General features: G+C 33.0%; 1 protein-coding gene across 2 annotated transcripts in view; it reads right to left on the reverse strand.

The window, feature by feature from the left end:
* Positions 1-6: 6 nt before the first annotated feature.
* LOC108628831 (talin-1-like) overlaps positions 7-13,428 on the reverse strand; it is a 51,499-nt gene continuing 38,077 nt past the window's right edge. For both annotated transcript variants that reach the window (XM_026816768.1, XM_026816769.1), the window contains 4 exons: positions 12,386-12,638; positions 9,500-9,928; positions 6,749-6,987; positions 7-4,374 (listed from right to left, as the gene is read on the reverse strand). In XM_026816768.1, the coding sequence (XP_026672569.1) occupies positions 3,399-4,374; positions 6,749-6,987; positions 9,500-9,928; positions 12,386-12,638 (1,897 nt within the window). In that variant the 3' untranslated portion in view covers positions 7-3,398. The remainder of the gene's footprint in view (positions 4,375-6,748; positions 6,988-9,499; positions 9,929-12,385; positions 12,639-13,428) is intronic.

Consider the following 13,428-nt stretch of genomic DNA (forward strand, 5'->3'; position numbering starts at 1 on the left):
AAGCGAGCGACCATATGTTAATTAAGAAATGTTAATTAAATAGCAGCGTCATAGTGATCTATGAAATGTAGATTACTAGTCTCATCTCGTCGCAGATGTTATTTAAATTAAATGATATGTTGCTTCTCTTCGTTAGTTTGATTTCATAAATTTAAATTCCATAATTAACACGTGACAAAATTAAATTGCTATATAGATTAAATGAATAAATTCCAGTAAAATCAGTGTTGTTATCGTGAAAGATGAGCGAAGAAAAAAACAGAAAGTAAATGTATCTTCAAAGTACCTACTTCACAAGAAACATATTACATGTTAAATTGAATTCATGTGAATATACATATAAATGTATGTGTATTATATGTATTTATATGTATTTTATATTACATATATGCATATATATAGTACGTGTATATTACATATACACAATATATTGATATATGTATACAGTGTGAGTCACCTAAGCCATCTGAATAATTTCTGTAATGTCCAAGATGAGAAGAAATATTTGAAAGACAGTTGTTCATTTATTAAACGCAGCGGCGGATTAAGTCCAGTGGGAGCCCTAAGCGGTAAAAATTTCGGCTCTCCTCCAAAAAAAAATTTGAAGGGAACTCTCATTATGTTATAAATAAGAAGGAAAAGTAATTAAAAAATTTTTGACAGATCCATTTTCGAATTTGCCACATTAATAATCAAATTGCTCCCCTGTGGGACGTGTGCTCCACAGAGGGGCAATTTAATAATTTTTTAGATTTGTTTGATTATTTTAAGGAGCGTTTTTTGAACCTTTTCGGTAATTTCTAAAATCTTTAAGTTAAGATATATTTAGACGTCCGGGTCCACACGTGACTGCTTAGTCCGCTTACTGCTTAATCCGCTCCTAATTAGACGACCACGTTATGACTAAAACTTATTTTCAAGTGGAAGTGCTCAGTAGATGTTAAGGTCACTTGGACCTCTACAAATAGAATCATGTAGTTTTATGCAGTTATGATTACATAGGGTTTGTTTTGGGTATGGTGACTATTTGTTCTGTACTTTCGGGGATTGTTCTGTATTTCAGCAGCCTATCCCCGTAATTATGTTAAGAAATACAGGACGTACAAATGTCCTCTATTTATTTATTAGTCCTATATTTGCATATTATATATATATAAATTATATAACATCGAATATGAAAAAATGAGTCTTCTGCAACTAACTTTCTAATGTCTTCTTTCAATAATGAACTGTAATAATTAGATATTTCTACAAAGTGTTCGTATTCATTTTTAACTCTCTTAATTTCTATGGTTGATAAATTTTGAGATGATTTTGTTACGTCATGAAGACTATATTTTTGTTTTCTATTCCTCTCGTTTTAAGCATTCCTTCTTATTCAATTGTTTTTCTCTTTCTTTTAATAAATAACTTATGGAATAATCCAATACAAGAAGTTTATTATTTTTTGCTGTTTGTGTGTTGTCATAATTTCCACCTTTTTTTTGTCCCCGATTTCCCTCCCAAAAATATGGTAAATAGTTTTGTATGACTCATTGTCAGTGCATACGTTATGGACTATGTAATCAACATGAACATTCCTAATAACGTTTCGTTGTTATGAATAACGAAAAAGAAAATTAGGCGCTGTAATGCATTTCATGCTACACTAACTGGTTAATGCGAATATTGTTATCATTTGATCAGACAAAATCGTAGTAATGACATCACATCTGATTTAATTTCTTAAATATCTTAGATGTGTTTCTCTCGATCTTTACGAATAAAACACTTCAGAATATTCTAGTATACAGGTGGCCTTGTAAAACAATGGTAGTTTCCGTAGATAGCTCTACAATATAAAAATCTTGTCGATTATAACGACCGAAGTTGCGATAACGGTTTCACGAAAGTACTGCAATATTGGAAACACCAATTGCCACAGCTAACACATAAAATGACTCCTATTAACATTCAATGATCAGGGAAATTCACTTACTTTCGAATATTAGACTGCCTGGTTTTTGTTTAGTTTTATTTTATTTATTTATTTGCAAGTTTATTGTGAAAACGGAAATCTAAATCCATGTAATCCGTTAGGGACACAATGAAGGCATTACTACTACTAATAAATTAAGCTTTCTAATATCCCACAGACAATTAAGTTGTTTGGTCCAATATTAAAAAGGTTAGTCCTTTTTGAAATATGTCAGAATGTTAATGGGAGTCAGTGTATATCCTAAACTTTTAGTGTCCCATTCTTTTCATCGCAATTTTGGTTGATTTAATATCGAGAGTTTCATTTTCCAGAAATATCAAATAGTCTAAATCTAGTTTTCTCGCAGTGTCTGTAGACCATATTACTTATAATTAGACTGCGGATTTTATGCATTTATAGGGAAATTCAATGTACAGAAGATACAAACACCGATTTGAACGTATAAAAATATACAGAATGTATATTAGAATATTTAAATGATAAAATAAAGCACATTCTTTAAATTACTCTTATAAATATTTTATTTTGTATAAAAACCCGCGGTCTATTCATAATCACCAGGCATTGTAAATAATAACCGATTAATCACTCGGTTCATTCAACCATTCTCAAAATACAATATTGTTCGTGTTTTTTTTCATTGACGGACGGCTGTGTTGCCCCTTGCGTAATACTAATTTTTAATTATTATTAAATTATTGTTACTGTGAAGGCTGAATTCCGAAAGCACGAAGTGTTAATACTTCTCTAAGGACACTTCTATTTTAACAATTAAAAATTACAGTCCTCTCCACCATGTGTATCATATTTCGCAAAAGCCACAGTGAATAATTTCATATCTGCTTTTGGAATTTTTCCAAAGTTACAATCTTTTGCTGATCTTTGGCTCTTCTCTAGACTGCGGATTTTTATGCAAAGTAAAACATTTAAAATATCAATTTAAGAAATGTGTTCTTTTATTATATGAATTTGAAACATGCATTCAGTTTTTGATATTCTAAATAGCTTTATGCATTATAAGCAATATTTATAATTTCTGCATATTCAATCTTATTACAAATGCATAAAATCTGCAGTCTACTCATCTGTTTGCACTTTACTACATTTCATAAATAATTTATTTTTTCTTATATGCTACTTTTATTTTTTCATTTGATGTTTTCATTATTATTTTACTTTTATGACATTCCAATAAAAATTTCATACGATTTATCAGTGTTTTTTTCTGTAAGATTTGACTCGCTATCTCTTTTAATGTTGTTTGCTACTTCAATTTATATTTCTCTAATCTCAGATAAATCGTTATAATTTATTTCATATTTTATATTCTACATTGCGTTCCGATTACCACTTTCAAACTCTTCAATAGTATTTTACTGTTAACCTTTCCATTTTTTAATTCCAATTTCATATCTCTATCTTACTTCTCTTCGAACCGAAAAGTTTTCGTGTTTTCTTGCCTGCTGGACATACTAGTCATCATAACAGTTTTTTTCTCGGTGACCTTGTGTGTCGTTGACTGTTTAGTCATTCGTTCCTCGACAATATTACTACCATCAATGGCTTTAAACGTCGATGGTTCATTGCTGGAAGTGGAGTACTTTTTCGTTTCTTCCGAAGACTCGTAATTAGAACTGCTGAGTTTCCCAGGAGTGGACGTATAAATCTTGGTAGTAATCGTTTCCATTTTTCCTCCGGGAGTCGTCCTGGTCTCCACGTTTCTATAACTCTGATTCTGAGGTAAATTCTCACCGAATCTTTGCACGTCACTCTTGAACGTGCTTAATGGGCTTTGGAATCTGTCCACAGCGTCTCCGGTATAGTATCTCTGTTCTTGGCCAAGCGAATGCAATTTTTGTTCGTTCAAATAATCCTCCTGAGAGTATTTTTCATAAGAATGTTGTTGTTGTTGTTGTTGTTGTTGTTGTTGTTGTTGTTGTTGTTGTAATTGTTCTTGTTGGAAGACTTTTCTGGTAGAAACTGGAGAGTAGGTCATGGTGTGCACTGGTGGATAAGGTCCATACATTTTTTTCTCATCGATGTTGTAATTTTCTTGATTTATTCGCTTCTCGATCGAGCTGTACTGGCTCGAGGGGGAATCTATCAATTTCCTATCGGTGTAGGCGTCGTCTATTAATTTTCTATCAGAATATGTGTTTCTGTCGAAATATGAACTCTCCGAGCCATACTGCCTGTCTAATTGACTTTTATCCACGGATCCGTACATGCTATACTGGCTATCCTTCATTTTTCTGTCCAAAGTGCTTTGAGTAGAATGGACCTTCTCCGGGCTTACTAAGTTTTGCCTATCAACGGCTAATTGACTGATTGCATGAGTCGTAGAATGCAGTTGGTCCAGAGTATGATTGTTTGCATGCGATTGGCTGTCGTAAGTCCTGAAACATGAACAAATATTTATTTATTTTTGTACCATAAATATTTTAATGTAGATACAAAATGTTCCGACGACGTGATGGAACCTCGGGCCCGAGGCAGAGAGCTTGGGTCTTCAACTGTTTTTCCCACCTAGTCTTTTCTCAGGAAAAACCGAGATGCTCGCGTCTTCACCGACCTAACCCTACCCCCTCGAGCCTAAGACAGTTTAAGGACATGAGTAAGAGGGTGGACTCGGTCTTCAGAGAAGAAGACTAATTGGAATCAAACGTTCGTACGAAAAACCAAACAGCATGTTTTTCCCCAACTCTGATACGTTTCACCGGGCAGTTGTAGCAGCGTTTCGACTAAACTGCTCACTACATTTGTACGAGCAGTCGAGATCAAACCTTGCCATCGTTTCGGGCATCAATCGAAATCGAAAGCTTTTTTCCAGTCGTAAGCCTTGCCAATCGTTAGGGCGTCGAACGAAATCGAAAACCTGCTAATCGTCGCGAGCAGTTGATACTAGCCGTTTTGGGCATTTGAATTAATGAAATTCAAATTGAGTTTTGAATTTTACACGTGGACTCGGACAACCAACGATCAAGATTGATCCGAAACGAAACACGAAGTTTCATAAAAATCGGTGAATGTTGCTGTGACTTACATGCGATTAGAAATTTCAAAAATCGCATTTTTGTCACAACTTTCGATCTACAATTACGATAAATTGATAAATTTTTACACTTTTCAATGTGTCTAACTTTTCTATGCTTTCACTGATTTTACTGAAACTTTGTACACACATATAACTCATTGTCAGTTAGATTAGAATTAAAAACGGGACGTTTCAAATTTTTATTGGGAACCCTAATAAAAAAGTTAAAAATCATGTCCTTTTCTTTTTTCTCGAGATTCTGATAAATACTAATCGTTTTTCAGTTTTTTATTACATATGTAGTAAATGAAATTTCCTAGAACTTGTTTGAACCAATATTAAAAAAGTTCTATTCTACAGGATGTCCCAGAACTGGTGGTACATTTTTTAATGGAAAGTTCCTGAGATGATTTTAAACAATATTTTCCATTGTCAAAATGTTGTCCGAGGCGTGGTTTTTGAGTTATTAACGATAAACACTGACGAATCAGAGCGCTCAAAAAATGTCTGTCAGTGACCTGCTCGAAACATCACTGTTGTGTTTTATCTTTAAGTACCGGAGTTCGGCACATTGACCCAGTGACGTTCTTCTAGGAACAGGTGAACTTAAAGATGAACGATTAAGTTCAACTCTAATTCTCTTTCGATTTTTTATAATTTTAGCTGCTCTAATTTGTAAAGTTGTTAGTTATTTCATTGAGTATGTTACATTTATTCAGCGAACATAACTAATGACGCTTTCTTTCCTCTGACATTTAACCAATTTGTTAGTTCGTTTTTGCATGCAATTTTTCTTTAATCCTTTGCTCTCGTCACGAGCGCGGCGTATGGGCGTGGCGACGTCCAAGGTAGTTGGCACACTCCTGATCGCCCGCTATACGAGCGCTCTAATTGGTCGGGGTTTTTTGTTAATAACTCGACAACCACGCCTCGAACAACATTTTGACAAAGGAAAATATTGTCTGAAATCAACTCAGGAACCTCCCATTAAAAAATGTACCACCAGTTCTGGGACACCCTGTATTTTAACCCTTTATCTGGCAAGCAGTGAAATGAATAAATTTGGGAGTTATCCAAGTTTTTTGAAATTTCTTTCACATGCAAGCTGCTAGAAACACATGTTACTTGAGGTCAACATTACCAAATAAAGGGTTAAAACGTGTCCGGATATTAATGAGAATCACTGTTAGTATAAAATATTAGTAAGTATAAGATAATTAAAGAAATCACGAGGGATATAAGTATAATAACAGATATAAAGAGATTTCAACTGTTAATGAGTGAACCCTCACTTGTATGTATGATTAGATTGCAGATCTTTATTGTTGCAGATATTGAATGTTGAACAATCGAAAGAGATATAGCAGATAGTAATGTAAATAAATATAAAATATAAAAAATAAAATACAATGCATAATATGTGGAGGAAAAAAGGAATGTTTATACATATTTCGTTTTTCTAATTTTATTTATACAAATGGGAATTTGCATAAATATCCGTACTCTAATGAAGATATACTTCTATTATTGATATCTATATCACATGGAGGGAAAAACTAGTCAAATTTATGTATTGGAGAAAGTTGGAACAATAAAAGCTTCAATGTTGGAAATTATTTGAAGATAAATTTTTGAACATATCTTCAAGTGGTAATACCTGAACTTCGTTTACTGAATATGTTGCCATACATTTACGGTGAAAAAGAAAAGGGTTGAAGAGTTAAAAATTTGTATACTTGTGGAGTAACCTGGTAGTGTAGCTCTCGTAGCCACCCTGTTCAGCTTCCGTGTCAGTATCGGTTAAGTCCGGTCGATTCTTGTATTTCGCCTGTCGAATTGCAGTAAGTCTACCCCTAGCTTCTTCCAGTTCTCTCTCGATGCGCAGTACCTCCGACCTCGCATCAATCTCCTGCGCGATCCCGCCCACCATTCTTCGATTAAGCACCAAAGATCTGTCTTCTTCCTGTTGTATAGCCTGATTCAAAGAAATACACTCAACTATCCATACATTACGCTATATCTAAGGCAACATTAATGAGATGAAGACAATAATTGCATATCTATTATGTTATCCCAAACGTTCTTTTCGTGATCTTCACGTACCTTGTTATCAGGTAATGTGTAGGATAGATGCACCATTCGTAGCCATTGATTCATTTCTAGTAAGTATGTTATTTATTCCGATATGTTAAATATTCTGGTGTTAGTTTGATTAAAATGAAAATATGTGCAGGAGCGTAGTATGTTGATATTATTGACCATTTGGTCTTACTTTCCCATTATTTTTTTAATTAAGAAACGGATGTAAATTTATTCATTTTTGCTAACTCCGTATATTCTTAACCCTTTCGCTACGGACGGGTTCTCCGCCGCGGTACTTCCGCTGAACGGAGCGCCGCAATATCACTGCACGCTACGCGACGCCAAATGATACAAAACAAAATACTATCAGAAGTTTTTATGCAAAACGGTCAGTCGGCCGTAATACCTCAGTGGCATCTTATGGAAGGCCACTGTAGTGGCTCGTAGTAGCGAAAGGGTTAAAAATAGTGATTAATGAATGACTGGTACAGAAACCACAAATTATCATATTTTATAAGAGTGTGACCCAACTTTCTTACGTATTTATTTTATACAATATATATTGCTAAGAATTGTGAAACAATAATCTTAGATAATATCGAAATTAAATACTGGCCAAAAATGGTACAATGAAAATAAAATTGTACCACCTGTGGCCACTACGTGGCCACAAATAGTACACTTCATAACCATTTTTGACCAGTAGTTGAAGCATATAAAAAGGCAAAAGTTGTTTTCGTATCGAGACCTGCAGTTTCTGAAAAGGAAAACAGCCAATAACGCTTCGTATGCCCAATCCTGTATAATATGCCATGATGTATGTAGTATTAATAATGTCGCACCTTTTTTTAATTATTATAGAAAATCATGGAACGTAACAAATTTATTATAAAAACAATTTTGGATTTTAAAAAATTATAATTATAATTTATTAATAAAAATAAAAAGAGAAGACACGACAATCGAAAAAGAAATTTTTGTCTCAAAGAAAGTAAAAGAAGTATTAAAGAGTTTATTAAAGAGTTACTATCCATGTCCAATAATTATTGTAATACTTATTTGTAATTAATAAGAAATAAATGTTTGTAATTAACGAAAAATTATAATTTTTACTATGCGTATTACCAATTACATAAGTGACCACAAATGAAGAGAAGGCTGTCCAGAAATGATACAAATGGGGCAAACGTGTCTTCTGCGATAATACAATAAGTTTTTCGATTATTATGCTTCAAACGTTGTGTATGTTATAATATTTTGATTCTCTGTACATATATTTAGAAGTAGAACAACATACTATTCGCTTCTTTATATCTATTTTCGTACCATTTATACGATATTACATACATGATACAGAAACAGTTAAAGTGGCCATAGATGGTACATTTATCCTATGTAAACATACAACCTGACCTGTTTATTGTGGATATGATGGTCATCACTCGTCTTCTAGCTTTCCAGGAGTAATGACTTTTACGTTTCGTTCGAAAGAATAATTGATACATGGTTTTATAATGCACAATGATGAAGCGAAGCAATTATAGTGTCTATATTAAAACGGGACGAAAATAAAAATCTACAGATCTACTTGGAAAAACATTGAAAAGATCCTAAATAAGCATCTATTGTTAGATGATAACTTATTGCGATGTTGAATTATTTTAAAGAGGTAACAATGCTAAAAATACTGTATATAAGATTCGCATTGTTTATGGCGGCCGTGACTGGGGAACGTTATTGTTCAGACTGTACGCAATTGGTTTAGAAGATTCAAAACCAGAAATTTTACTTTGGAAAATCAAAATTGCATACACTATAGCATAGCGAAAGCTTTAAAACTGAACAAACTTAAAGTAGCAATCATCAAAAAACGTCCAGAATTAGTGAACAGACGTGTAGTTTTTACCATCAGGGCAACACTAATCCGCACGTGTTTCTAGCTGTTCGAAATAAGTTGTTGCAATTTGATTGGGATGTTCTACCCCTTGATACCTCGAGACCTCTAGACTCTTCGGATCTTGATCCGTTTCTACTCTTCGGATCTTGATCCGCCTCTATACTCTTCGGATACCCCGTGATACCTCTCTACCTCCATACTCTTCGGATCTTGATCCGTCTTACTACTACTTCTTTTTTTATTAAAAATTTTCTGTGCAATAAAAAATTCGATTGACTAGATGAAATAAAAATTCACCTTGAACAGTATATTACGAATAAACTACAACAGTTCTGGCATCATGAAGTTTCCTAAGAGATAGAGGAAGGTAGTAGATCAGAACAGATTGTATATGTATAATTTAATAACATTATACAGAACAAAATATTCTACATTTAATGTTCAGCAAGAAAACGAGAAGAACTTTTGAGACAGCTATGTTTGGTCAATATTAAATCGTAATGTTTACCTGTTGTGCAGCACGAACTAGATTGTCCGTGGCCCTTTTCACAGCATTCCCAGCGGCCTGCAGCCTCTTCGTGCTCTCACTATCAGGATCTGCCTTCACTTTACAAGCTACCAAAAGCTGCGCTGTGCTACTAGCGACCTGTTTCGCACTCGAAATCAGCTTCTCCTCCGTACTAACACCTTGTACCAGCGCGTTCGCTGATTCTACGAGACTGTGAGTTGCTGCAGCGACCATTCTCGCTGCTGAAATCAAGCCCTCCGACCACTGACCGTCATCGGAACTTGTTAAAGGTGTTCTAGACACTTTTCCTGTCGCTATCAATTCTCTTTGAGCGGCGCTAGCCGCTTTTATCAGAGCCGATGTGGCAGCCGCGATTGACTTAGCTGCTTCGAGGATCATCTCGTCAAAATTCATGTCTTCGCTTGCTTCCTGGAATGAGAAGAGTCAAATGTTTAGTGCAATAGAAAGTTGATATATTGTTACAACATTCTGTCAATCAATTCATTAGTCGGTTATTGTCTACTTTCATATAATGAGACACTGCAGAGATACACAGTGACTTCCATTAATATTCGGATACACCTTGAAATAAAATTAATTTAATATTGGATTAAACAATTCATTTTCTTTGGCAGATTAGGAGGCCGGATTTACTATATAGTATGTGACAAAAAATTGAGAAAAATTGCTATTCGTCAGAAGCTTGAAGAAAAAACAAAAGGGGTGATAATTAATTTTTTTATTAGGGTCTCCCATAAAAGTTTAGAACAACCCGTTTGTAGATTTAAATAAGTGATATGCATGTACAAAGTTTCATCAAAATTGGTGAAAGCATAAAAAACGTAGATAGATTAAAATATGTAAAATTTTCAGTTGCAGACCAAAAAAGTCGTGAAAAACTAGGATGTTTTAAATTTCTAGTTGCTTGTAGCTCATAGCAACATTTATCGATATTTATGAAACTTTATAATATTTATGATAACATTTTTTATGTATTTTTTGTTACAAATTATATAGCAAATTATGCCTTGTATCATCCCACAGAAAATGTATTCTTTGGTATAATATTAAAGAAGTTATTGCGTTTTGAAATGTGTTCGAATATCAAAGGGAGTTTTGTAGCATTATAATGCAATGATATTAGATTTGTCAATTTATAATTTGGAAATATTTGTCCTATTCTATATTATCTATTCTAACAATAAGTAGATTTCTGTATTGCAAACGTGGAGTAAACTTCTGTGTTACAGCATGAAGATAACATCGTATGCAGTGGATGGACGTTGGTAAATAATGCAGAATTTTTGCCTGAAAGTATTGTTTTAGTCTTACCACAAGTACAAATGAACAATGGTATCCTCGCAGATTTATTCTGACCGCCATAATAATATGTTTGAACCCTGGTCAATTATTAAACAAACGACCAAGATTATCAAACATATCTTACGGAGAACAGACTTCAGCTATCTTCCATGAACTCCTCGACGAAGTTTATCACAGCCTGTATATCTATATATATAAACAAAGTGCGGATGTGTATGCAAATTTCTATTTTTATAAAGAAAATTAAAGAAACGAAATGTATATAAACATTTGTTTTTCCTCTAAATATTATAAATTGTATTTTACTTTGGATATTCTGTATTTCTTTACATATTACTGCATATTGTGTTTGTTTAAATTATTTGAAACTCCCATAAATGCATGAACATCCGCAGTGTATATATAGGATGATGCTATATGTATGTGTTTGTTATATGATTCAATAAATAAATTTATCCTTGTATTTTAACAAATTAAAATGTGTTTTCGTCGAGCTACATAATCAAATCAATCACCAGTGGATAATATTAAATACCTTTCACTGATTGAATCTGTACAACAGAGCTTCCTGTCTCACTCATGAATGTTCAGTAAAAACCATTCTATCTATCTATTTAAAATTTTTAAAAATGTTGCAGGTATATTCACTAAGGCGAGAATTTTCGAAAATCTATCTCTAAGATTGGAAATTGGATAAACTTTGATCTGATGAAATATCAAATTCGTTCTAGTGCCAAAATGTCATTTTCTAAAACTACAAAACAATTCCTGAATTTTCGAAATTCTACCCTTAAGGGAAACAGAGTGACATGTAATTTTTCGAATTTCCTTCTTTTTATGTCGCAACGATAGTTTTATATACGTGAGAACCAAATTTTCAGCCTCAAGGTACATATTTATGTATGTATACATATATGTGTGAATGTGCTTTCGCGCTGCTAGTATACACATTGATATATGGTTGCACTGTTCATAAGTTTACGTTTAATATTATATTTTAGTTCTTGCGTGTGAATATATCAGTGATCTGAACGATAATCTTTAGGTGTAATAAGCTGGGTGAAAGGCGTCCATTGGTGTTCTATTATCAATCCGAAACCTAATCAAACTTTAGCCATGTAATTTGCATTAGAGTGAGTTCAGCAGGTAGCTTAACAATCTTAGTACCTATGGGAAGAATTAAAAATGTCGTTTCTAAAGAGGTACTTCAATAAAACATCAATTCTATTGCTTTTCACTAAAGTAAAAGTATTGCGCGCTGGAAATTCTAAAATTTACATATAATGATTGCCAAATAAATTTGAACGTTGTTTTTCAATTTTTGCTGCACTTGAGAATGTATCCTTGTATTGTAATAAGTTATGAAATTTTTAATTTAATGTATGGTTAATTAACATATACATTATTATACGTGCATCAGAAGGAATTCAAAAATAATGATGTACATACGAAAATAGTAATTTTATAACATATTATGAACTATAAAATCTATAGATATTATCCAAGTATTTACATCCATATTAAATAGCGTAGTCTTCAAAAGATTTAAAGAGAGATACCAACCTGTATACTTCTTCTTGGTCTCAAACTAGCAAGCTTTTTCGCAGCAGCATCAATACTAGCAGCAGCTCCTAGCAACTCGTTTTCAGCAATAACCGTAGGATCATCAGGGTCCACCCAATCATCACCTTTCAACAATTCAGCTACCGCAACCAATTCCGTGACGCTTTGAGCAATTTTTCTACTGATAGGTGGCAACATATGCTTCGCATCGCCAGATCTCGTCGATATTTGAAGAATAGATTGTAGCAGTTCCCTGGAATTCATTATTATTATTATTACTTTATTAAAAAGCATAAGCTCTTTAAAATGTACACAAATAAAACAGAAATAAAGTGTAAGTAACTTAAGATGAAATAAAACATGAACAAATAAACTTAGAAATAAAGTATTAAGTTAGATTAAAACACGGGAATAACATATCTACAATACAATTAGCAAATGTCAACAAGAACGTAGGATTCAGTACTTAAGAGTTAACCAGATTTTCAGATTGACTAAAATTGATCCAATTTTAGTATCAAAAGGTATTCTTTTTTTACAGACTTTTATTTATATACAATGGCAACCAAGACTATACATATATACACACTGTTTCATAAAAATGAAGATAATACCGTCCACTCTTTAATTGTTAGTGGGTGATTTCAATTACAAAGTAAATGTAATTAACAATATGTAATAATGTGCTTTAATTTACATTTACAATATTCTGAATATTTTATAAGAATAGGAGTGTAACTCAACGTTTATAATTTTGCATTTTAACATTTCGTATGTTAAACTATATATGATTTCAAATGAATTTTTTGAATTTTCAAATGAAATTTCATTTTTTTTTAATGCTTCTAGTCTACGTGGTGTATTAGTTATTAAATTTTATATAACTTCTGATTCGATATTATACCATTTCTGTTGTGTACTTTTCCATAACGCATGAATTCCCGAAGGGTACCATATTTTGCCAGCCTTCTTTTCACAACTGACAACTGTTTATCTTTGTTAAACGACTCTTTTCGAATCCTCTATTGTGTACTCTTTGTAGG

This window comes from Ceratina calcarata, unplaced genomic scaffold, assembly GCF_001652005.2.
Source record: "Ceratina calcarata isolate Rehan_Ccalc_2016 unplaced genomic scaffold, ASM165200v1 scaffold540.2, whole genome shotgun sequence".
NCBI classification, from domain to species: domain Eukaryota; kingdom Metazoa; phylum Arthropoda; class Insecta; order Hymenoptera; family Apidae; genus Ceratina; species Ceratina calcarata.